This window comes from Emydura macquarii, unplaced genomic scaffold (assembly GCF_026122565.2).
Source record: "Emydura macquarii macquarii isolate MOO-44397 ecotype Brisbane River unplaced genomic scaffold, CSIRO-AGI_Emac_v2 contig_318, whole genome shotgun sequence".
NCBI classification, from domain to species: Eukaryota; Metazoa; Chordata; order Testudines; family Chelidae; genus Emydura; species Emydura macquarii.
The window spans coordinates 12772271-12797119 of NW_027130455.1; the positions used below are offsets into that span (position 1 = coordinate 12772271).

The following is a 24849-nucleotide window of genomic DNA, read 5'->3' on the forward strand; positions in this document are numbered from 1 at the left end:
GAAACTATGAGAGAGGGGAAATGACATCACTTGGCCTCTCCTCCCTTCCCCTCCTCCCCCAAACTCAACACCTAGAACAGCGGTTTCCAACCTTTTCGAGTGTGCAGACCCCTTTTTGACCTCCAAACATTTTATGGACCACCACATTGTACTAGTTGTAAAATAAATTACAATAGTACGTTTTTAGAAACTATATGAAATAATTTTTATTTGAAATTGTACATTTCCTTGGTGAGGATGTTATTTTTCTTTTCCATGGACCTCCTGTAGTAGCCTCGCAGACCACTAGGGGTCTGCGGACCACTGGTTGGGAACCGCTGACCTAGAAGAATGTCTGGAGGACAAAGTCTTTGAACTGGGGAAGGGTGCTCCCAGGTTGGAAAAGGGAGTCCAGTCTGTATATTGACCTGTTTGTGCCATCAGTCAGGGTGAGACACTGCTTGATTCAAGTCCTCTTTAGCTTGTAAAACTTAGTCTGTGAACTTTTTATTTCTTAGGTAACCAACTTTAATCTTTGTGCTTACTACTTATCACTTAAAATGTATCTTTTGATAATTAATAAATCTGTTTTATATTTTATCTAAAACAGTGTATTTTCGTTGAAGTGCTTGGGAGATCTCAGCTCAGTTTACAAAGGCTAGTATGTGTCCTCTCCACATTGAGTGAAGGCAGACTGGGTAATAAACTTACACTGGCTAGGCTTTTGACCAATGCAAGACAGTACAGTTCTGGGGTGCAAGGCTGAGGAGCTGGAGGAATTGGTTGGAGCCTCCGTATTGATAGATTATGAGTGCCTCAGAGGTCAGTCATGTAACTGAGGGTATGTCTACACTAGAAACGTAAGTTGACCTATGTTAGATTGACTTACAGCCACCGCAGTAATTATGGTTCATGTCCACACTACCCTCCTTGGGTCAATGATGTGTGCCCTCACCAGGAGCACTCCACCAGGAATGCTTACTGACCTAAGATGGGCAGTGTGGGAAGTGGAGAGGCTGGTCTCTCATCTCCTTGCTGGGAGCCCAGCTGCCCCACAGGCTTCTGGGCTTCCAGTGCACTGCCACCCCCTGCCCATTTCCTGCAGGGAGCGGAGGAAGCCGCCAGGGCTTCTCACCCCCAGAAGAAAGGTCCAGCTGCCCTGGCTTCTGGGGCTCATCACCCGCCCACTTCCCTGTTCCCGTAAGTGAGGGTGCCCACGCTTCTTTCGCCAGCTCCCATCCGGGAGTGTGATCCAAAGCCACCCAGCTCTCTAGTGGCTCCTGCTGTGAAATTGACACATCTGCTGTTGGCTGTCTTAAGGGACAAAATGTCTACATAGACCCTTTGTTGCCCTAACTACATTGACATAAACCTTATACCTAGATGCAGTTGTTATGTTGGTGTAGTATTACACTTACTTCGGCCAGAGGAAGGCTGTAGTGTAGACACTGACAGAATTAGGTCTACATTCGCTGCTTTATGTAGACCTAACTGTAGTGTAGACCAGCCTTAAGTTGGGTGTGTCCCTCCCTGTGGATGTCTGTATAAGTGCAGTACCTGCCAGAGGTTTGTGGCTTGACACAGCATTGCAGTGTGAGAGGGATACCTCAGGTTGGTGGGACAGAGGGCTCAGCAGTCCCACAGCCCAAGTTGCACCCTGGTGATCCCATCAAAAGTATTAAAAGGGGTTCATGGGTTCCCCCCCCTCCCTTGAGCTCTTAGCAACTTGTTCCCTGTGTCACCTATCAATGAAGATTGCCTTTTAGTAGCAATTCCATCAGCTTGAAAGGTGGGAGATTCATGGTAGATCTCCCTTATAACAGGGCTCCACAAGAAAAGGGTCACTCCCAGGTCTCATCCCAAGTTCCTCCCCAAAGTATTTTCATGTACCATGTCAACAAGTTTATTCATCTCCTAATTTTCTTTCACAACCCTCACTCAACCCCTGGGAAAGATAAACTTCATATACTTGACATAATGGTATTAAGGTGGAATCCCTATAGACAATTACTTGGAGAGAATAGTTAGTTACAGCAGCTGTGGCTCTTAGAGATATGTTGTCTACATGGATTTCATTACCTGATCTCCTTCCCCCTTACTACAAAATCCTACTCCTCTGGGATTCTTTATTGGTGAAGTAACTGAGGGATTGTTGGTCCTGATCTGTCCGTCATGCCCTTAGGGTGTTTTGGGGGTGGGCAAGAATATCTAGGGTACAGTCATCGCCTCAACACACACTATAAGCCAAAAAACCCTAATCTTGTGCACCTGGGGCACAGGCAAACCAAGAGTGGGATCCATGTGGACAGCCTCTCTAGAAGAAGCACATTTATTGTAGGGTAATTAACCATTCTTTCACCACCTGACCAACATTCTCCAAGAGGTAACATCCTATGGAGGCAAAAGGACCATTTTTAGTTATAAGGAATTCTGTTAGCAGGAGGAAGGTATTGCTAGTGGTCTTTCCTTGAGATGTTTTGACTTTTTCCAGCTGTAATAATCCTCAGCCTTTTGTTCTGCAGAGTCCAGTGGATTCTCATTTTTAGTTTGAACAAGCAAGAGGTTATGAGAGGTAGAAGTTTTGACTTTGATGTCAAGCCTTTTTACATAAAGTGAATGTTATTTCTAAGTCTGTGTAGTGTAGAAAGCAAATATTCACTATCAGTTACTTTTGCTTACTGTTCATTTCCTCCTGTGGCACCTTCTTTTTGTCTTAGCCTTTGTCTTTTCTGGATATCTAGTTTAATATATCATGAAATGAAAGTTAAATGGATACAGGTAACTGACAGTCTCTTTAAAAGAAATCCAATTATTTTATATTAAAAACTTGTCAAATGTCATTGTAAAATTTTGTTCAGTGTTCCTTTAACTGCCAATTTTCACATAGTATATTTATAATCCTACATTTTATGATCGCTTTTAAAAGATCTTGGAGAGACAAGGTGGGTGAGGTAGTATCTTTTATTGGACCAGCTTCTGTTGGTGAGAGAGACAAGCTTTAAAAGATCATGTCATGCTTATTTGACTACTCTTTTAGGTTTCATTAATAATCCTAGACTTACAGTAGAAACAACATTTAGACAATCAGAAAAGTGTAGGCAACTTCTGTTTCAGAAATAGGTTTCAAAAGCTTATTTGAAAAGTCTTTTTTAGAATATTTTAAATTCTGTTTTTGAAACAAGCTTCTTTAAGGCTGCTAATACTTATATAGCCACCCACTGCATCCTAGATTGAAGTATAATAATTTTAAGCATTGCCATTTCTGTTGGTCTCAGGGAATAAAGATTAGTCCTTGAAGACCCCATCACAGGCATTATCTTCTGGCCAAGGAGAGTTGATTATGGCTCTCATGGACAATAATTGCCATTCTTTTGGCTAGACAACTTGTTGAGTATCACAAGGCGTGCCTCTTACTTCCATCATGTGAATATGCTGCCTCTGGCATTTCTGTTCTTTTGGTCTGTTTCATATGCTCCAGTGTTTCATATTAACTAATACAAATATTCTTTCATAATCCAATTGGTGGTTTGTTTTCTGTTTTGTTTGCATAATAGGGCTGATGGAGTCATGAGGACAATGAACACAGAAAAACTCCTCAAAACCGTACCAATTATACAAAATCAGATGGATGCACTTCTTGACTTCAATGTAAGTTTAATTACTGCACACATCAGATACCTTGTCAAGCAAAACAGCTGGACTTTTCCTCTACAAATTTTCATAAGCTATGAAAATGAGTGAGGCAAGATGTATGAAGTAAAATTCCCTTTCATATTTTAACTACTTGTATCCACTCCAATGTACTTGGTTTGAAGAGCAAAACACTCCTGAAACAATGCCTTGTATCTGGTACACTTAACATAAAGTACTGATGCTCCAATAGAGAGACCACTTTATTAATGTTCATTTAGGGGTACATGCTTTTAAGAAGTATTTTCAATAAACAAAATTTATTCTGGTTATTCTTTTGGCCACTATTAGTCATATATTTTTGCTGACATGCTGTTCTTTGATTATTTATCTTATCATCTTTGCTGCTGATAGAAGTTCCATTTAACTTGCAAAGTTGCCATGTTCTCTAAGCAATTCATTCGTCAATGGGAAGCATGTTTTTGGGTTGAATATTAAAACTTAATTATTAACTGGGAGTTTTCTGATAAGGTGTCAGTCCAGTTGAGCTAATTTTCTTTTCTAATCTCCCTAGGTCAATAGCAATGAGCTTACAAATGGTGTAATTAATGCTGCCTTCATGCTCCTCTTCAAAGATGCCATTAGACTCTTTGCTGCGTATAATGAAGGAATTATTAACCTTTTGGGTAAATATTACTCTACAATTTTAGTTCTTTGTGTGTTCAGGAAGCAAAGGCATATAATTTTTTTTCAGAATGTATAGTGGTTTGTATCTTAGAATGTCTTATTCCTTTTTTCATGGACTGCTTTAAGAAAGTCTTTAGTGTTTTGGGACAGCTTTACTGCCAACGATTCTTTTGCCTAATTACTACTTTCCTTACATATAATCCAAAGTATGCAATTTCCTAAAAACAAAGCTAGTCCAAGAATTTTTGGCATGGAAAATTATTTTTCCTTGAACTGTTTTTCCTCCTGTCAGTGAGCTCAAAATCAAATTGCAAAATTGACACTTTTTTCTCTGCTGTGAAATCGTTAAAGAAGCATAGAGGGTTTTGCTTTTGTAGTTAGAACTTAATTCTAAAAATGTGTTGTTTGGATATTTGGCTGGCTATGAAGGTTTTTATGTTGATTCTCATCACTATGAAATGAGTACCTGCACTAAACTGTAGCATGATCTATCACATACAGTATGCCTTAAAGGCTGAATTACCTGTATCTTTTCATGTCCCACAACTCTGGAGAGGCAAAGGAACTTAAACCTCTAAGTAATGTTAAAATTTAAGTTGAAAGAAATGACTTTTTAGCAGAATATAATTACATTAATTTCCTATGCTGTAAACATCTACATATCGTTATCTTCTCTGTGACTGGATCAGAATATCAGACTCTGGGTTTTTCCCTTCCTCTTGTAAGAAGAGACCAGTAAGACCCAATGATAAATCATATTGAAGGATTTCGAAACCTTCTGCAGGTTACAAATCTTCATTCCTCATCTGATTCTTGTGTCTCAGTGAGACCGTAGCAAAAACTTGACATGCAGCTGCCGTATTAAATGCACAGCATAAATAGGTCATGGAAGAGCTACTTCTCAGGAGAAAAAGCCCCAGCTTTTGTGCTTCCTGCAGCAGCACTTTGTAGGCTGCCATAGTCAACATATTCAAATCACACTGAAAGAGAGGAGGAGTCCTTCTTGGAGGTTGTCAGAATCCTGTCAGGCTGGTGGTTGTCCTGTGGGATAGAAGGAAGATGGGGCCTTGAGCTGTTTTGACAGTCCCAGAAAACTTTGAGGGAAGTGGCATTAAGTTCCTTTATTCCATAAAGGCTGTTAATTCATATATTTTTAAAACATTGAATAAAAATAATCTGTGCATTTGATTAATATAGTGTTTAGAAAGTCTTGAAAGTTAAAAAATAAATCCCTTCCAGGTCTGGCTGCACCTTTTTCCACTTTCTGGTCTTAGAGTGCACTCTCTCAAGAGTCGGGCTTTGTGTCCTTTCCTCTCTTTGGATGGGTTTCCTCAGTTTTCCTACTTACACTGGGCTATAGTATCCTGTGTATTAACTCTGCTTCCCTGGCAGGTCCAACTGGGTTCAGCATCTATAGTTTTTTCCCTTTTGGAATCTGATAAGTGGTGAATATACTGACCAGACAGCTTTTTTACAACCAAATTATTTTATTTCAGAAACAAAGCATTTAAAGAGATGATTTTAAAACTAACAGCTACATGCATACTTATCTTTCACAACAGCTTATCCCTGACAGTAAACTAGGCAGATCTAACTTCAAGCACCCCAGTGTGCTTTTCTCAGTCTGGCTCCCACTGTTCTCTGTTCTCTCTTGAAAGACCAAGCCTTTTTAAACTGGCACAGTTTTTTTCCCCCTTCTGTTTTCCTTGGCGTTGGTCTTTCTGGTCCAAAACCAGTTTCTCAGGTTGGCTGGGAAGTAGGTAAAATTTTAAAAGCTAACAGTTCAAGCATTGTCCCTTGCAACCCACAAGTGTTTGCTGAATAAAAATCCTAATAACCAGGTCAGGATGCAGTATTCAGAAATTACAGAGAAGCTTCAATCTATCACATATACTGTGGGTTTTTTAACTGGTGGGAGGAAGTTAATTTGTATGCATTGTTACAATTGCCTCTGTAAACACCCGACTAGTAACCCACCTATTTGATCAACTTTCTTGCCTGAGTTCCACATTTTTGTGTGTGTGTGCGTGCGCTTGCATGCGTGTGTGTGTGCGCACTAAAGACTCTTTGGAGACTGAACATCTTTCGAGACTGAACCAGAAACATCAAGTGCTGGAGAAAGGAAAATGTACAAAATTCGTTAATTTGTATCTTTATCTTGACCAGCATAAACACAGACGCTAAGGTTAGTTTTGTCTGCTCTTCCATCTCTGATGCAGTATCATAGTATCATGATGCTGTTAACATGGAAAAGTGAATAAACAAGCCTGCAGATACATTTTCTTTTTTGTGACATGTGAAGTAACTCTTTTCTTGCTTTATACAGTGTTACTTGTACACGTTCTGTTTAAAATATATACAGTATATTTCTTATGTGACGAATACCTTTCCCATTTTCAGAAAAGTACTTTGATATGAAAAAAAACCAGTGCAAAGAAGGCCTTGACATATATAAGAAGTTCCTCACTAGAATGACAAGAATCTCAGAATTCCTCAAAGTTGCAGAGGTAAATCTTACTGAGCCAAAATTGCCCTCATGCTCAAACAGTTTATGAAATACTTAACTCTGATAAACCAGCTACGTTTCCTTTCCATTTGGCAGGTTTAATATCCAGCAAGGAGCATTGTATCAGAGTTTAATACCAAAAATACCAGCTCATTAAGGGCCTCTGTATTGAAAGAAATAAAAATTTCAACAGTTCACAGTAGTTGCTCTTTGCTGAGAAGAGGACATAAGAATAAATGTATAAATGCCCTAGTGTATAACAGGCTAGTGGCTACTGTGGTCAAGGGAGATATTACATGTTAATATGTATACACACAATATAGCTGCACTTAATAATCTTTAAAAAGTAAACTCACTTAGGAACAAGAAAAGTGTATGTGTGTGGGTAGTCTTTGTTTTCTTTCCATGAGACAATGTCTAGCCCTTTTTTGTTTGGCACTAACAGTTCTGCTATGTGAAATTCAAGAGATGAAATAATGTATGGATCAACATTAGATTAAAAGGCAATGGCTGAAGCTGATAATATGGGACTTCACAAGGAGTTTTACAGCACCTAAAAAACTTCTGTTGCATGTAGTGCATTTTTTCATGGTTTACTTGTTGATTTAGTGGGTAGTAGCATGTATCTTTCAGAATCTTTGTTGAGCCTAATGTCCTTCAGAAGAGATTTCATTCTGAACAGTAGAGTGCTAATTTAGTATCCTGATCAAATTCCAGAAAGGGTAATTACATTTTGCCCATCTAAAATTCTCCCTGCAGTTTAGTCGGTTATGGTACTTACCATCACTTCACTGTTCTAAACTGTTGCGTAGTGTCAGTCTACACTATGAAACCACTATGATATTGTACAACAGTGATGGCTGCTCTTCAGTTAAGATGTCTATGTTGTATAGCTTGTAGAGTGCTTTGGGACCTGGAGGATTAAGGGGGTTATATCAATGCAATATACTATTTTTGTTCTTCCAAATACATACTGTCTCAGTAGTTCTCAATGCTTACATTGTAGGAGAGATGCTTTTATGAATCTCCTTTCCTAACAGTCATTATCTGCTTGATTCTCAAAACCTCCTCTTCTGCGGACCATCAGGAAGGGCACTACAGACTAATGTTTGATAACCATAGATGAAGTGGGTTGCAGCCCATGAAAGCTTATGTCTGCAGAAATTAAATTTGTTAGTCTTTAAAGTGCTACAGGACTCTTGTTGTTTTCACTATTATAGTAGTTTTCTACCAATCTCACTACAGCCACATGTATACGTTTATTAACATGGATTTCCTTTACATATTTTTATATTTTTTAATCTAAAAATTTACAAGAGCTCAAATTTATGTAAACTAAAAAGACTACACAGGGTTTTTGCTTTTCTTGCATGATATCACATTAACATGATTTCTCTTTTAGAAATGTAATCTTTAAATAAACACTAATTGGCTTTAATACTCGAATCCTTTTTGTTACAGCAAGTTGGAATTGACAGAGGAGACATACCAGATCTTTCTCAGGTAGATAAACTGTTATGCATATGTGAATACATGTTTGTTTCTGTGCTTGGGTTGCATGTTTAGAAAAATTTGGAGTCATTTATTGGTTTTCTTGCATACATTATCACCATATTCTTAAATTTTTAGATATAACTAAATTGAACCCTGACTAGCAATAGTCTTTCACTCCCAAATTCCAGGATCCTAACATATGAAAATGCAAACAAATTACAGTTGCAATATATTAAGTGTCAAATTAGTGTCATTTTGAGAGCAGAGAATAGAGAATTGAAGTCAAATATTTGAATAAATATGAAATTCCTAAATTTAAAACCAATTTTAAAGTATGATGGAAACTGATATGTCTATAGTAGGAGATCTCATAATACAGCTTTCACAAATAAAATCACTTAGCAAGGTGGCTACTCTCAGCAAAAGGCTTCAAAGTGCTAGTTAATTACTTTTAAAGACTTTCAATGCATGTTTTTGTGTGTCTTGCTTCAGATGGGTACAGCTTCCTTTTTAATCTCACTTGTAACGTAGACTACTAATGTCAATTGTCTGTTTTCTTTTGTCTGCTTTCTCTTAGAATTTACTTTCTTACATTTTCATGGATTGCTTTTTTGATAGGAACCAATGTGAGTAATAGAATTGACATAGTAGGGTGGATGATATTGTACCACCTGATAATGTAAAATGCTTTGCTCAGTATGTTATGTGCTTAGGGCCAAAATATTGTGATTTCAGTATTTTGAGCTGTAGACCATGTCCGGTTACCCTCAGTTGCATTTTCTGGCACTGTGGTGACAGGATCATACCTTTCTTTTTTTTTATTTTTAGCTGGTGCCTGGTTTTGTCTTGGATTTTTCATATCTATGCCCTCACTGCCCTTTTGCAGGCACCAAGCAGTCTTCTTGACGCTTTGGAACAACATTTAGCCTCTTTAGAGGGAAAGAAAATCAAAGACTCCACAGCTGCAAGCAGGTATATGTGCCCTTGTCCTCTTATATAGTTGTGTTAAGAATCAAATGGTAGGTCTCTTACTTTGAAATTCCCATCCTGAAATACTTTGTATAGGTTGTATTGAAATGAACATCATGTTGCTGTTGCAGTACTGAAACAGTTGATGTATTTGATGCTAGTGACTGCATAATATTTGCTGGTTAAATAAAGTTTTCCAGTCTCAGGCCATGTCTACACTACAAAGTTTTGCCAACACAAGTTAGACTGGCAAACAGCTGCTGCAGTTACTATATTGCTTGTGTGTGTGAGTACTTGCTCCTTGTGTCTACGCTGAGCACATGCACCAGGAATATTTCTGTCAATCCACAGTCCGGTTCACCATCGGTAGGTATGCCCATGTGCAGTCTACCAGAGCACTGTCTTTTGAGTAATTTTGGCAATGCATGGTGGGGCAGAAATGACTTGTGCAGTGGTGACTGGGCGCAAAGGGTCAGCTTCCCATAATGTAGTGTTCTCTATCCCATAATATCTCTGTCCTGTAATTTTTGCACCTGTTTTGACTTTCCCATGAAACCCATGTGGAACTTGTCACTATCCACCATCTCGGACAGATACATAGAGTCTGCACAGCTCTCTACTGTTGTCATGAGTGTTGCAAGTCCAAGATGCATGATTCTCTGGTATTTGCAGAACTGCTTGAAGAACCACAGGGAACATGATGATTTCCTGTTAGCCAGTTTGCTGTGGGACATAGTGAAAACCAGGTCAAGGTAGTAATGCAGGTTTGGGATGATTTAAGTGAAAATTAAGTTCAGAACTACCCCCCCTTTTTCTTGCTGCCCTGAAGTGTTAAACAAGACATGCTTATTGACACTTCTGCTTTGAAGTACTTGTGCCCAGTGCTACTCTCAGCTCAAACTGTGAGTATGACCCATGGGAGTGAGCAAAACAAGGAGGGAATTGTTTCAGTTTTATGGAACTGAGTATAGAGCAGTGGCTGTGAATACTGGCACCATTTTCTACAGGTGATGGTGGTTTTAGCTGATTTCTGACTCCTGAGAGTTACAAAGAAAGAGTACAGCTGCTGCTGGTGTCTCAAAGTTTCCTTGCCCCTTATGCCGATAGCCTGTTATCTTCTGCAGGCATCACTGCAGTAATCGCCAACTGGCCTCCTACTGTGGAGGAAGAAATAAGGGTGCCATCCTTAGAAAACTTTGGGAGAGGATTACAGTGTATTTCCATAGAAGTTACATCAGCATCTCTCAGGAGGATTCAAGGGTCATCCATGTGTACATACACAAACTGCTCTGCATGGATCCTCCTGCTTAACTTTAGAGGGGAATGAAAAGCAGATAGCAACTCTTTGTTGTGCCACTACCTTTTCTAATACAAGTAAATTACAGTGCTATCAATTTTTCATGAATGGAAAATGCATTTACACACTTACCCGAGGTTCTTTCTTCTGCATCTGGCTCGACTTGCAGGGACTGACTAGACTGTAGTGGAGTCAAAAACAAGTCCTGGCTCACAGCACAGCTGGATCCCCCGGTCTCCTGTACTCCTCCTCCTTGCTGTTCCCAGCAGGTGCATGTGACTCAGGCTCCTTGGAGGTATCCCTAGTGGTATGCAGGGTGGGGATGGCATACAGTTCATTGTAAAAGCAGCAGGTCTGCGTCTCAGCACCAGATTGACTGTTGGCCTCATTGGCCTTTTGGCGTGTCTGCTGCAGTTTCTTGGCTTTCCCATGGCACTGCTGCTGGTCCCTATCGTACCCTTTGTCCTACATCCCCCGAACAATCTGCTCATTGATGTCAGCATTCCTACAGTTCATTCCAAGCTGCGCTTGCACAGCCTCCTCTCCCTACAGGCCCGGGAGATGCATTGTCTTCTGACTGCTCGAGGCAGGAGCTTGTCTGAAGCATGTAACCAGCATGGTCAGCTGGGTAATTGCACACAACAATGGAGAGCAGATAGTGGTGTGCTCACCAACCTGGACAGCCAGGAAAAGGAATTTCAAAAATTTGACGGGGTTTTAATGGGGCAGGGGATGGGGGATGCTGCAGGTGTACATGACCTCTGGCAGTGGAGTTCACAGTTGTGGCCAGAGCAGTCAGTGCTTGGCATTGTGGGACAGCTGCTGGAGAACTACTAGGGTTGACATGTAATGCAGCATCTACACTCAAGCTGCATCGACCTGTGAACATAGAGCATGGCTCACTGATGCTCAGGGAGCTGGTGGTATTATGTTGGTGTAATGGGGCACTTTAATCAGTCGGAGACAAATTAAGTGTAGACACATGCACAAGTAAGCTTATGTCGACTTAACTTTGTAGTGTTAGACCAGGCCTAAATGTAGTGCAACTAGAGTAGACCGAACTGAGGACAATTCACGTAATGGTGGTAGCCTTCATAATGGTAGAACTTTCAGACCTCACCTTGAGATTCTATAGCTTTTGGTGCTTTTTGCTTGCTGCTTCGGAATCTTCAGTTTTCCATACTATTAATTAGATTGTTCCTATAAATCCGTGTTTGCATTTTTGTAAAGTACTCAACACATATGCCTGCTCTTCATTACGTCTTTTAATATATCAAGTTGTCCTTTGTCCTTTTGTTTCTCAGCAAAGTACTGAAATCATGAGTTGAAATATGTCAGTGAGATCAGGCACTAAATGGCATAAAAGGTGGTGGCAATGAATGGCACCACTGCTTTAGTAACATTTGTTAAAACGCAAAGTAAAGTTTAACGGAATGGAGGTTCTTTGTGAATGTCTCTGGCAGTAAAATCATGACAGTCAGCCACTTCGTTGTGTTGCTACTGAAACTTAAGAAAAACAAAATTAAAAATTACACTTCCATGTAACATGCTTACATTGACCTTAAAATATAGGACTATAACTTTAAACTAAATTTTAGTAGGCTAGTGCCAGTCTTCAATGGTTTTGTCCTCTTCCTTTACACTTGTACTGTTAAAATTACAATAATGTAAAATAAAATCAAACTGATTATTTTTTACTGGAATATTTAAAATAAAAAATGTTTATTTTAGTCTATTTTGAAAGTAAAGCAGATTTGTCAAAGCAAATATGTCAAATAAAGCAGTTTTGTTTTCCCATTATCTTTTAAAAATGTGATCACAAATTTGAATACCATGGGATTGATTAAAGAATTGGAAAACCTGCCTTAATAAGAGGCTCAGAGCTCAATAGATTTATCTTAACAAAGAGAAGGTTTACAGATGACTTGATTAGAGTCTATATAAGTATCTATGTGAATAACGGACATTAAATAGGCTCTTCAATGTAGCAGAGAAAAGTGAAACATACAATGGCTGGAAGGAATTTCCCCCCAAGGCAGATTGGCATGGGCCCTGAGGGTTTTTCGGCTTTCTCTGCAGCATGGGGCACGGGTCATTTATTGGTGGATTCTCTGTACCTTGAAGTCTTTAAATAATTATTTGAGGACTTCAGTAACTCAGTCTTAGGTTAGGTGTCTGTTACAGGAGTGAGTGAAGTTCTGTGGCTTGCGCTGTGCAGGAGGTCATACTAGATGATCATAACCGTCCCTTCTGACCTAATAGTCTGAGTTGAAGCTAGATAAATTCAGACTGGAAATAAGGTGTACATTTTTAATGGTGAGAGTAATTAACTATAGGAACAACTTACCAAGAGTTGTGGTGGATTCCCTATCACTGACAATTTTTAAATCAAGATTGGATGTTTTCCTAAAAAATGTGCTCTAGGAATTATTTTGAGGAAGTTCTATGGCTTGGGTTATACAGGAAGTTATACCAGATCAGTGATAGTCAATTATTTTTGTCAAGATCCAAATTTATTAGTTAAGGTCCAGACTCCAGAGAAAATAATAATAATAAGTCAAAAGATTTTGGGGTCCATTCAAAAGTATCTGGATTTGGCCTGCGGTCCGCCTGTTGACTACCCCTGTGCTAGATGATCAAAATGGTTCCTTTTAGCCTTGGAATCTATGAAAACTCTTTTGCCTGGGAATGTAATGCATTGTATGAAGTGCATTTGTAGTCTCATAATTGAGCCAGATCGCCTGCATTAATTTAACTAAACAGCGAGAGTCCCGTGACACCTTAAAGACTAACAGATTTATTTGGGCATAAGCTTTCTTGGGCAGAAACCCACTTTGTTGGATGCCGTTGCTGGTGATGGCATTGCCAGTGACGGCCCGGTATGGGCCCGACGCTCCAGCGCCATCCATTTTCAGGGCTAGTTGATTCGGCAGGTGAGTTGTTACACACTCCTTAGCGGATTCCAACTTCCATGGCCACCGTCCTGCTGTCTATATCAACCAACACCTTTTCTGGGGTCTGATGAGCGTCGGCATCGGGCGCCTTAACCCGGCGTTCGGTTCATCCCGCAGCGCCAGTTCTGCTTACCAAAAGTGGCCCACTAGGCACTCGCATTCCACGCCCGGCTCCACGCCAGCGAGCCGGGCTTCTTACCCATTTAAAGTTTGAGAATAGGTTGAAATCGTTTCAGCCCCAAGACCTCTAATCATTCGCTTTACCAGATAAAACTGCATATCGTTATGTTTAGAGGGGATTCTGGCTTAGAGGAGTTCAGTCATAATCCCACAGATGGTAGCTTTGCCCTATTGGCTCCTTAGCCAAGCACATACACCAAATGTCCACAAAATGGGTTTCTGCCCATGAAAGTTTATGCCCAAATAAATTTGTTAGTTTTTAAGGTGCCACAGGATTCTCACTGGTTTGCTAAAAACAGACTAACACGGCTACCTTTCTGGAACTCATTAATTTAACTGTATTTTAAAATAGTATCTAATTTACCAGAACTTTCTATTCCTTCCCAAACTGTACAAATATCATTCTAAATTGAATTTTCATAAGTTAACAGAGGAACAGAAAAAAGCTACAACGTGAATTCATATGAGACATCGTGGAAGAGGCATATCTAAGGAGCTTGATCACAGAGCCAGGGTACAAGAATAAATAGCACCATTTCTAGACATTCCTATTCTGCAGTATAGATACTTAAATGTTGCACTTTAAAAAATAAAACTACATTGATAAATATTGAAGTTAACGCTGGTTTATATAATCTCAGATTTGTATGTCATACAGGCTAAGATTACAAATTCTATAAAGGAACTGAGAAAAAGCAAGCAAAACATTTTCGTGTCAGCTGTCCCCATCATGTGACACACATGAACAACCATTTTTTTCCCCTGTTCAATTATCAGGGCTACCACCCTTTCCAATGCAGTCTCTTCCCTTGCAAGCACTGGCCTGTCTCTCACTAAAGTGGATGAAAGGGAAAAACAAGCTGCATTAGAGGAAGAACAAGCTCGTTTAAAAGCTTTAAAGGTAGGTATGTTTTCCTCTTTCCAGGAATAGTAAAGGGCACTTTTGTAATTGCACGTACTGTGCGTATGCATCTCATCGTTGGAGTTTCTTACAGTCTTCAGAAAAACAATGACCAGCAAACTTAGTATTAAATGTGCAGTGTTTACAAAGGCTACAGGACTCATTATGTAGAACTCTTATTTATATGTATGTATGTATGTCATAAAAGATGTGGAGGGTTTTCCCCTCATCAGTTATGTTACACATCTGTTTTAGAAACTGAATCTTTTAATCCGGTGAATGTACTGGCTTTTCTTTCTGTATGTAAATAGACATTTATATGTGACTGTAATTTTATTGTATCAGATAAGTAAAGAGAGAATTCTTTAGAGTTTTGTTTTACTTACATCAGTAGCTATATAAACAAGTCTTGTTTCTGAATAATTTCTTACACCAGCTCACTTTCCCAACAGGAACAACGTCTAAAAGAACTTGCAAAGAAACCTCATACCACTTTAACAACAGCAGCCTCTCCTGTGTCTACTACAGCAGGAAGTATAATGACTACACCAGCCATTGATATTTTTTCCACCCCTAGCTCTTCAAACAGGTATGCTTCAGTAGTTATGTTTCAGTTGTTAGTTAGCTCCAGCTGTGGTCATCCAGCTCTACACTGCCATTGTGTGTTGGAAAAATTTGCTTTTACGTAGAGTCCATCCATAAGAATTGATTTTTTTGGGGTAGATATTTCAGAGAACATCCCATTCATGTAAAAATGGCATGTAGAAAGAATTCCTCTTCAGATTAATTTGATAACAAGCTGCTAATGATCTTTGTGATTCTTCTTAATCTAAATGGCAATGTTACACTCAACACATGTACTCCCTGCCTCCCCAGGACCTAACTGAATAGATTGGCAAAGGTCAAATATAAATTTTCACTGATAGGTCCAGAGGATGGTGCTTAATTTAATCTCTCATCTGTTATTTTTAAAATGGGTTACTGATGTGGGCAACCATTTGTGGGTGTTTCAGAAGAGAATTTGAGGGGAAGGGTTTGAATAAAGAGGAGATGAGCGCCAGTAGGGTAAAGGAGCTATACAAGTTCTCAGACAGAGAATTAATGCATACTGGTCCTGGCCTCACATACCAGTGGTTCCTGCTGTTCAGTTCTAGGCTTTGTTTATAAAAATACTATTAGTCATACCAAATAGTGCCAGACTGTGCAGGGATTTGGTCAGGATTTGAACCCAAGGAATATTTAACTCTTGCTCTGGAGTTCACAGGGGAACTTGCACATTTCCTCTCTTCGTTCTTTGTTCTTCAAAAACTCTGGTAGGCTTTATTTCCCACTAGACAACACATATAGGAAATGATTTATAGGACACCAACCATGTAGCAAGTATCTCAATCAAACAACACATTCAGAATTAAAGAAGTGAACAGTTGGTGTCAGTAACTTGAAGTCATGAAGGTAAAAACACAAGAGTATATGGCATTTGAGTTGCTTGCTTGATAAAGGACAAAGCATTAAAATGACCTAATGTAATTTTATTGGTTGGATATCCAAAAACGTTTGTTAATCTCGCTCTGATAGTTGTCTGAAATCCACAGCTTTGGCAAAGCTACTTTAGCAGCCAGAAAAGTTGCTCTATAGACAGACATTTGCAGTTGAAAAGTTTATACGTCTTTTAATCTGTTTCAGGCTGCCTTAGTTTTTTTAAATAAATGTAACTATATATAATTCTGCAGACTCTCCCTCTCTCTCATGGCGAAGATAAAGTAGTTCAGGAACATATCTTGAGTAGCATCCTTATGAGTCAGATTTTACTTTCATTTTTTCGTAATTTTTCATTTCCTTCTTTTAAAATTTCTGGCGGAGTGGATCCCAGTAGAAACAATATCAGTGTACTGATAGGCTGACAAGGGATCGTGAAAGAACTTCATAATTGATATCTTCAGTTATGGCCAAAGGCACGTATGCTTCAGATGGGAATGCTGTATATCTTTGGGCACTTAAATTTTGGGTCTCTTAGTATGCAATATAATTCTATTCCTGCTGATCTACAGGAATCACTGATGCTGCACTTCAGTGTGTTGAAGGGAACATACTGATGTAACTTACACTATCCCTTTAATGTTGGGCAGTTACTATAAAATGGGCCTATTCATGGAAAGTTAGATTAATGCAAAAGAGAGAAAATAAAACAAACATTTTATCTGATAATTAAGAGTTGTGTTTATCTGAACATTTATCACTTAAGTATGCTTTTATCATAATATACAAGCTGCAATACAGGTTATAAAAGTTTCAAACCCAGATGGACGAAATCTAAGTAATGCTGTATTCTTTGAGTATATGTCCCGATGGATTCTCCACCATATGGCACTCTAGACCAGAAATTGCAAAGCAGTGTCTGCAAGCCCGGACCCTCATGCTTCCATACGAGGGCATATAGGGAGGTATGGACTTGCCACCACTCAGTTCCTTCTTGCCTGCATTCAGTGTCTACTGTTTTCACAGCTTCTCAACTTTCACTTACTGTGAATCTATTATTATTTTTTATTTTTTTAGTTATTTAGTTAATTTGTGGTTCCCTGGTATTTCAGCACAGTTGTGCTTTAAAAAGGGGGTTTCCAAGTAATTTAATTTACTGAACTTTTGCTTTGGTATTTGCTCTAACATTCAGGGTTGTCCGAAGATCACAGAGTTCAAGCCCTGTCAGGCCTGTCACAGGTTCTTTCCCCATAGTGATGGGCATTCCAGCTGTGTCTGGTGTTTTGGAGTTATCCATGTGCTGTCAAAGTGTAAAGTCTGCATGGAATTCAAAGGCAGGACTCGAAAGGATAGATACGCAAGATTGAAGCTCCTCCTGATGGAGTGCTCCCTAGCTCCAGTGGTGTCCGCTTCCCCTCAACATGTCAGGCCAGTCCAGTGACTATTGGAGCCCCAACAACAGTTCCACAGATGAAGATTTGGAGGGTAGGCTTCTTTCTCTTTGTTTTCAGGCAATCTAAGAAAAGGGGTTGGCCACCCCCTAAATCTGACCCCCAAAAGACCTTGTGTCCCACAAAGGGTACTGCAGAGGCTTCAGCTGAAATTGATACCAGGGCACCAGTACTGCTTAAGAAGCCAAGATCAGAGATGTCTACAAGGCAGTATGAAGTACCTACCTTGGTACTGCCTAACACATCTAGGCACTGAGATGCACACAGCACTTCTACATGAGTCCTGGTATCCTCCTCATCTCAGAGCCATAAAGAGCACCCAGACTGGCATCAAACTTCATCACTGGTATTGCTGTCTTCATTGCATCAGTGGTTTGAGCCCAGAGACATTATTCAGTCATTGTATATGGTACCAGAGAGGCCATGTCCTGATTGGCACCAATCCCTGTTCCCAGCCTCAGTACCAGCTGCTTCAGGCTACCATAGTCCTCCAGCACTCTAGACTTCTCTTCCCAGGAGACTGTATTATATTGAGGAAGGAGTCTCTTCTCAAGAAGCTCTGCAAGACCCTCCTTTTCCAGTACTGTTCTGACATCTGCAGACTGAACCCCCCCTCTTCATCGATCCAGGATTGGAATCCCTACCCTCGGTACTTACACCAATGCCAAAAGCCACCCTTTCAGCCCGGAGGAGGATGCTACTTCTGACTCTGAAGTATTGGCTCTGGGATCTGCTTTGGTACTGTACTCTAAGTCCTTATACTGAAGATGACCTCTCAGAGCCCGCTAGACATCCTAGACCTAGACATTTCCCCTATCCACCTCCTCAGTGGACTTAATAGAACTCCTGGGGATGCTTTCGCAAGCAGTTTTATAGGGTACCAGCCAGAAAGAGAACTCAGCTGGTATCACATCATTTTCCGACAGACCATCCTCCGGCACTGTCTGCTCCCTTGGTACTGAGAGATGCAAGATGAACAGGTGCCATAGATTGAGGAAACCACATCAGCCAAGTCCTCTTCCTCCCTGGTGATAGTGCTCTTTTATGCTGATGACTTTTAAGGCCTTCCAGGACCTAATGAAACACATGGTGGAATCCCTCAAGATCCCATTAGAAGAGATCAGGATTCTGACCACTCCCTGGTGGACGTTTTAAAAATCACCCCAGGGAAAGATGGCCCTACTGGTCAACGAGGCTTTACTATTGCCTGCCTATACTTTATCATAAACATCTGTCACTATTTGTCCCATCTGCAAGAGGGCAGATATAAATATTGTATTCCAGTCAAGGGAATGGAGTACTTCTTTTCACATTTCGCTCCCAGTTCCCTGTTGGTAGATGCAGTTAATGCACGAAATCACCTGGCTAGTTCCAGACCTCCTCCTACTGACACAGAGTCCAAACACTTAGATCTTCTGGGTAGAAAGCTATTTGCTATCAGCTCTTCAATTTTCCGTTGCAAACTACCAGGCATTAATGGCAAAAACGCAATTTTAACAACTGTTCAGATTTCACACACTTTATTGAATACCTCCCACAAGATCTAAAGTAACAATTTCAAGCCCTGATTTTGGAGGGTCAGTTAAATCAAAGCCTCTGTGCAGGCTGCCTTAGACATTGCCTCTAGATCTCTATTCACTTCTGTGATTTAAGCAGCGAATAACTTGTCTGCAGTCTTCTGGACTCCTGTGAGAGGCACAAAATACCATTGAAGACCTTCCTTTTGCAGGGTCCATGCTCTTCAGCGTGGATACAGCCTCGTCACTCCACACCTTTAAAGAGTCAGAGACAATGCTATGTCACTGGGAATGTATGTGCCTGCAATAAAAAGATGATTTAGCAGATCTTAAACAGCTCAGCATTCCAGACAGTTTCAGTACTATCACACCAGACCTTATCTAGAACTTTGGAACCTTCCAAGAGGAGATGCAAACCTCAGAAATGGGGACTATCCCCCCCTCTACACTACACTATCTACACCTCTCTCTGACCGTTTTGACACGTTGCGCAAAGGCATTGACCAGCCCTTTTCCACAATCCTCTGCTGTTCAACTTTGTTATCCACCCCCCTTGTGGAGACCCACTCTCCCACTTCCTGCCTGCCTGAGGGCACATCACCACAGACAAATGAATTTTAGAGGTGATCATCATGGGTTATTCCATCCACTTTCACTCTATTCTCCCCTCTCCAGTTCTCTTCTAACTTAGGGTTCCTACTCTTTCCTATTCCCAAATGAGGCGGAAGATGGAGGCCAATCCTTGAGATCAGAAACTTGCACACCTACATCTTCTCATAGCATTTCAGGATGGTGATGCTAGCCACCATAGTTCTATCTCTCTATCTGGGAGACCAGTTTGTCACCTTCATTCTACAGGACACCTACTTTTATATAGCGATCCACCCCTTCCACAGACGTTTCCTATGTTTTGTAGTAGACTCAGATCTTTATTGGTGCAGAGTCCTCCCATTCAGACTTTCCATGGCCCCAAGCATCTTTACAAAAGTCCTCTCAGTGGTAGCAGCCCGGTTTCAGCAGTGGGGCATCACAGTATTCCCATGTCTGGATGACTGGCTTTTTGGTACTGGTCATCTCTAAAGGTTCAGTTGGCAACCTCCAAGGCACTAGTTCTGTTTAGTCCATGGGCCTCCATGTCAATCTGAAGAAATCTACACTAACCCTGGTTTAAAGGATAGATTTATTCAGAGCTGCCTACAGCCCTTGAGCCACATTTGGGCAGCATTTTGGCCTCTGCATTTGTCATGCCTTATGCGAGACCTCATCTCAGGTGCCTTCAGATATGCTATGGTCTTTGTACAAAACCCCCTCCCCCCCAAAAACAAAACAAAACAAAAACAAAACAAAAAACCAACCATCTCTCCAAAGGCATCACAGTACCTCCAAAAGTTCTGAGGACTCTCAGGTGGTGGGAGGACCCCCTGAAGGTCTGCATGGGAGCCCCTTCTCATCCCCCAACCTCAAAGATCCTCACAACAGATGCATTTCTTTCAGGATGGGGATCTCACCTCCAAGGGGCTACAGCTCAGGGCAAATGATCCGCACAAGAGACCCCACACACACCACATCAATATCCTTTTTGATATGCTTTTCACCACTTACCATATACAGGGTCACTCTGTCAGGATAATACTGGACAACAGGGCAGCAATGTATTATATCAACTGGCAGGGTTGAGCAAGATCCAGTTCTTATACATAGAATCACCAAAACTGTGGAACTGTGCATTTCCCATCAGATAGAAATCTCAGCAGTCTTATCTAGCAGACCTCCAAAATAAGATTGCAACATAAGATTCCTGAGTGGGAACTTCCATCAGGACCATGGAAGCTCAATGTCTGTCTTCCACAGCATCTTGCCAAAACTGGGATCTCCAGAAGAAGACCTCATTGCTACCCCAATCAACACAGAAGTCACCTTTTCTGTTTCAAAGGAGGATACATGGAAAATGCCCTGATATCATCGTGGCCTTATACCCCTCCTATGTACTACCTGCCTCTACCTCTAATTCTCAAGACCTTGCTCCATTGCAACAGGAAGGAGAGAGGGTTATCCTCATAGCACTGTCCTGGACAAGACAAGTGTGGTACTCGAACCTCCTTCGCTTCTCTATCAGTGTCTCTCCAACTTTCCCTCAGGAGGGATCTCCTGTCAGAGAACTTAAGAATCTTGATCCCGACCCCCAACCCTCATCCCTGAATCTTAGCGCATATGTCCTAGATGGTTCTCAGACATGGAATTAACCTGTTTGGATAGCATCCAATCAGTTCTATCTAGCAGGAAATATACTATCCTCAAAACTTATCTTTGAAGGTAGAAACATTTCCATTCCTGGTGCATTGTTTACTCTTCTCAAGCATCAGACGTTCCACTCTCCAAGATTCTAGACTACCTGTTGGATTTAAAGACACAGGTGTTGGTGGGGGGGGGGTCTGTCAGTGAGCTTAGTCAAAGTACATTTGGCTACTCTTCTTGCCTTCCACTCGGCTCTCTTCCCTCCCCAGTCCCCCAACCAGATTCCTTAAGTGTTCTTCCCACCTATTTTTTTTCTGTTTGGAACCAGCCCCACAGTGGCATCTAAATTTGGTTCTTGATGCCCTGTGGAAACCCACCTTCAAATGGATGGCTACCTGCTCTCTCCTCTACCTTTACCTGAAGACTTCATTCCTTATAGCCATCACTTTAGCTAGATGAATGGGAGAACATGGTGCCCTCATGACAGAACCATGATTCACTACCTTCTGCAGAGATAAAGTTAAACTACATCCCCATTGTTGCTTTCCCCCTAAAATCTCTTCAGAATACCATATTAATCAGGAAAACCATCTACCAGTATTTTATCCAAAGCCTCATGCCTCCAGGGAAGTAGCCAGCCTATATACACTAGATGTCAGGAGGACAAATCACCTTCCACCTTTACAGGTCTAAGACCTTCAGCAGCTCTCCCAGACTTTCTGTATCTTTTGCGGAGAGGATGAAGGGACAACCAATTTTCACACAAAGACCGTCTAAGAGAGTCTTGAGTTGCGTCTTAATGTGATATGAGACTGCTGGAATACAACCCTCTCAGAGTGACAGCACTTTTCACTAGGTCTTAGTCCATGTTTATAGCCCTCATGAAAGAAGTTCTCCATAGCAGATAACTGCAGGTCTGCAACTTGGTCCTCTGTCCATACATTTGCCAAGTATTACACTGTCTTACCTGCTTCTAGAACTGATGCAACAATTGGTGATGCAGTCCTCTGAACTATCTTGTGTCTGCCTCCTTAGCACCAACCTCCATGTTAAGTTATTATTGGGCAGTCTCCTACAATGGAGTGCCCATGGGGACAAACTTACTTGCATAGTGACTTGAGTTCTTTGAGATATTTTGTTCCTATGAGTGCTCCATTGCTTGCCCTCCTTTCCCTCTACTGCAGAGTTTCTGGTTTTGTGCTTGGGAAGGAACTGAGTGGTGGCGGGTCCGTGCTTCCCTATTTGCCCTCATATGGGAGCACGAGGAACAGCTCTGCCTAGGCACATGGACGCTGCTTTACAGTCTCCAGTTGAGAGCTCACAGGTGTGCTCACATCCTACAGAGGAACACCAGTAGGGACAAAACATCTCAAAATTCACATGACTGTACAGGTAAATAACCTCTCCTTCCAACTCGTCACATGCTTAACAATGCATATTGCTATAATAACTGAAATAATGGCATAGAAAGGAATTTATTTCAATTCAGATTACTAGATGTTAAGCATTGTCTATATTTTATTTTTCTCCCATTGTCTATGGATAGAAAGAATAGAATTCCTCTTCTCTCTAACTCTTCAGAAAATTACCCCAAGTAGAATTATGTGAGCAGAGATGGGATTATAGCAGAAACTTTCCTCAATTCTCTTTAGGGACCCTTGCTACTTACTTTGAGGTCCTCTGATACTACAGTGATGGACACCAGTACAAAAGTTAATTAACCTTTTCGCTGAGACTGTGTTGCCAACATAACTTGGATTTAAGTGGTTTTCTGCACTGGGTTTAAAGTATTTATTATTCTGTTTCCTGTATTGCTGGTGATTAAAGGACTGTATAACTCGATGTACTGTATGTAAAAATATGATTAGGACCTGGATGGACACAATACTCCAGAGTTCTGAAGAAATCTGTTATAACTGTAAAATCTTATGAATTTCAGAGGGTTAATTAAAATGCTTGTTTTTCCTCTCCATTGTTTGAAAGACACTTGATGTCTTAAATACAACTGCTGTAATGACTTATGTGCCCTTCCCCTATTTCCATTTGTTAATCATGAATGTTTTTCCTCTTCCCCTCAATGAACTGTGGGGTTTGAGACCTCTTGGGCTTTGGATCTGTTTCCAATGGAGAGTTAAATAAATTTACCTATTTTATGCATCAGCATCATTGATGGCAGTACAGCTCTGGCCAGTGTTTAAAGAACTTCAAAAGCTTTAAAATAGTTTATCCGAGTAATAGTCATTGATCCAAATTCTCAGCTGTACCCAATAAATGATGGTGTAGCTGAGAATTGGTCACAGAGGAGCCATCTGTAGCTCCAGTCTCGGACAAATTCTGTGCCAGTTGGATTTCCTGGCACAGTTTAGAGCTGCCACTGGCTACCAGTAGCCCCTGTGAGGCCTCTTTGTAAGCTGGGCATCACTGAAGTGAAGGCATGCTCTGGCCACACTTGAACATCAGGGTCTGACAAGAGTGTGAGAAACCAGCAGGCTGCATCCACAAGGCTTATGGTTGCTTTGAGTTGATGGATTGGCACAAAGGAGCATGTCACATAATTTAGCTCACTACGTTTACAATGCAAAGAGTATTCTCCATCAAATTAAAAACAAATTGCATAGTTATGTCCCCTTAATGTTTAATGAATTGGTTCATAACAGTTGACAACACTGTATTGTATTGAAAACTAATTGATACAGTTCAAACAGTTGTCCTAATTTGTCTCTGTAGCACATCAAAGCTGCCAAATGATCTGCTTGATTTGCAGCCAACTTTTCATCCATCTGTACATCCTATCTCCACTGGGCCACAAGTAGCAGGTACATGGGGAGGTAAGAACTCTAAATTGGATCATGATTCTAATTGCTGTATAGCCACTCTCCCATCAGTGATCTTCTCCATAGTTTAGACTATCCTTCTTGTTAAAATAGAGAAACTCACTGAAATCTTTAAAATGAATTCAGCAGGGACAAATGTAAATGCTATATGAGAGGGAAGGATTAAGCTAATACAGGTATAAATGAGAGTACATACAGATCATACTGAATGGTTTAGGTGTTTTGTGTAAAGGGCTTTAGGACGAAAGGGAATTATTGGTAAAATCATTTATTATGACAAACTGTATGAGTCAATACTATAACGCTTTCATGTTCAGTGCATGCAGCAATCCAGAGAATGCAAAACTACTTCCGCAGCTGGGATGAGTCCTCCAACTAGTTGTCAACAACTTTCTTGGTGCCAGACAACCATCAATATAAGAGACATTCAGTTTTGAGCGCAGAATTTAAAACTGGACAAATATGAAATAGTGTAGAGAAGAGCAATAAAAATTATTTAAAGTATTTGAATCTGAGGAAGCCTTGAGTTGGGCATCTTCTCTAGAGAGAGAAAAGACTGAAAGTAGACAGTGTGGCCTATAACCACTCAAGACAAAGATGCAGATTCAGGCTAGGAATACAAAACCACAAAGCAGCAGCGAATTGTGGTGAATATTAACAAAATGTTTAACTATAAGAACAGTTAGGAACAGAAAAAGCTGCATGGGACTCTGTTGAAACATTTTGACTGAAGCTAATG

At 40.6% G+C, this 24849-nt stretch overlaps 1 protein-coding gene across 4 annotated transcripts in view; it reads left to right on the top strand.

The window, feature by feature from the left end:
* The window catches only part of PICALM (phosphatidylinositol binding clathrin assembly protein), a 125379-nt gene that overhangs the window by 47977 nt on the left and 52553 nt on the right, over positions 1–24849 (top strand). For all 4 annotated transcript variants that reach the window (XM_067568757.1, XM_067568739.1, XM_067568745.1 and 1 more), the window contains exons 5-12: positions 3534–3627; positions 4184–4295; positions 6697–6803; positions 8264–8305; positions 9183–9268; positions 14474–14597; positions 15050–15186; positions 24004–24104. In XM_067568757.1, the coding sequence (XP_067424858.1) occupies positions 3534–3627; positions 4184–4295; positions 6697–6803; positions 8264–8305; positions 9183–9268; positions 14474–14597; positions 15050–15186; positions 24004–24104 (803 nt within the window). The remainder of the gene's footprint in view (positions 1–3533; positions 3628–4183; positions 4296–6696; positions 6804–8263; positions 8306–9182; positions 9269–14473; positions 14598–15049; positions 15187–24003; positions 24105–24849) is intronic.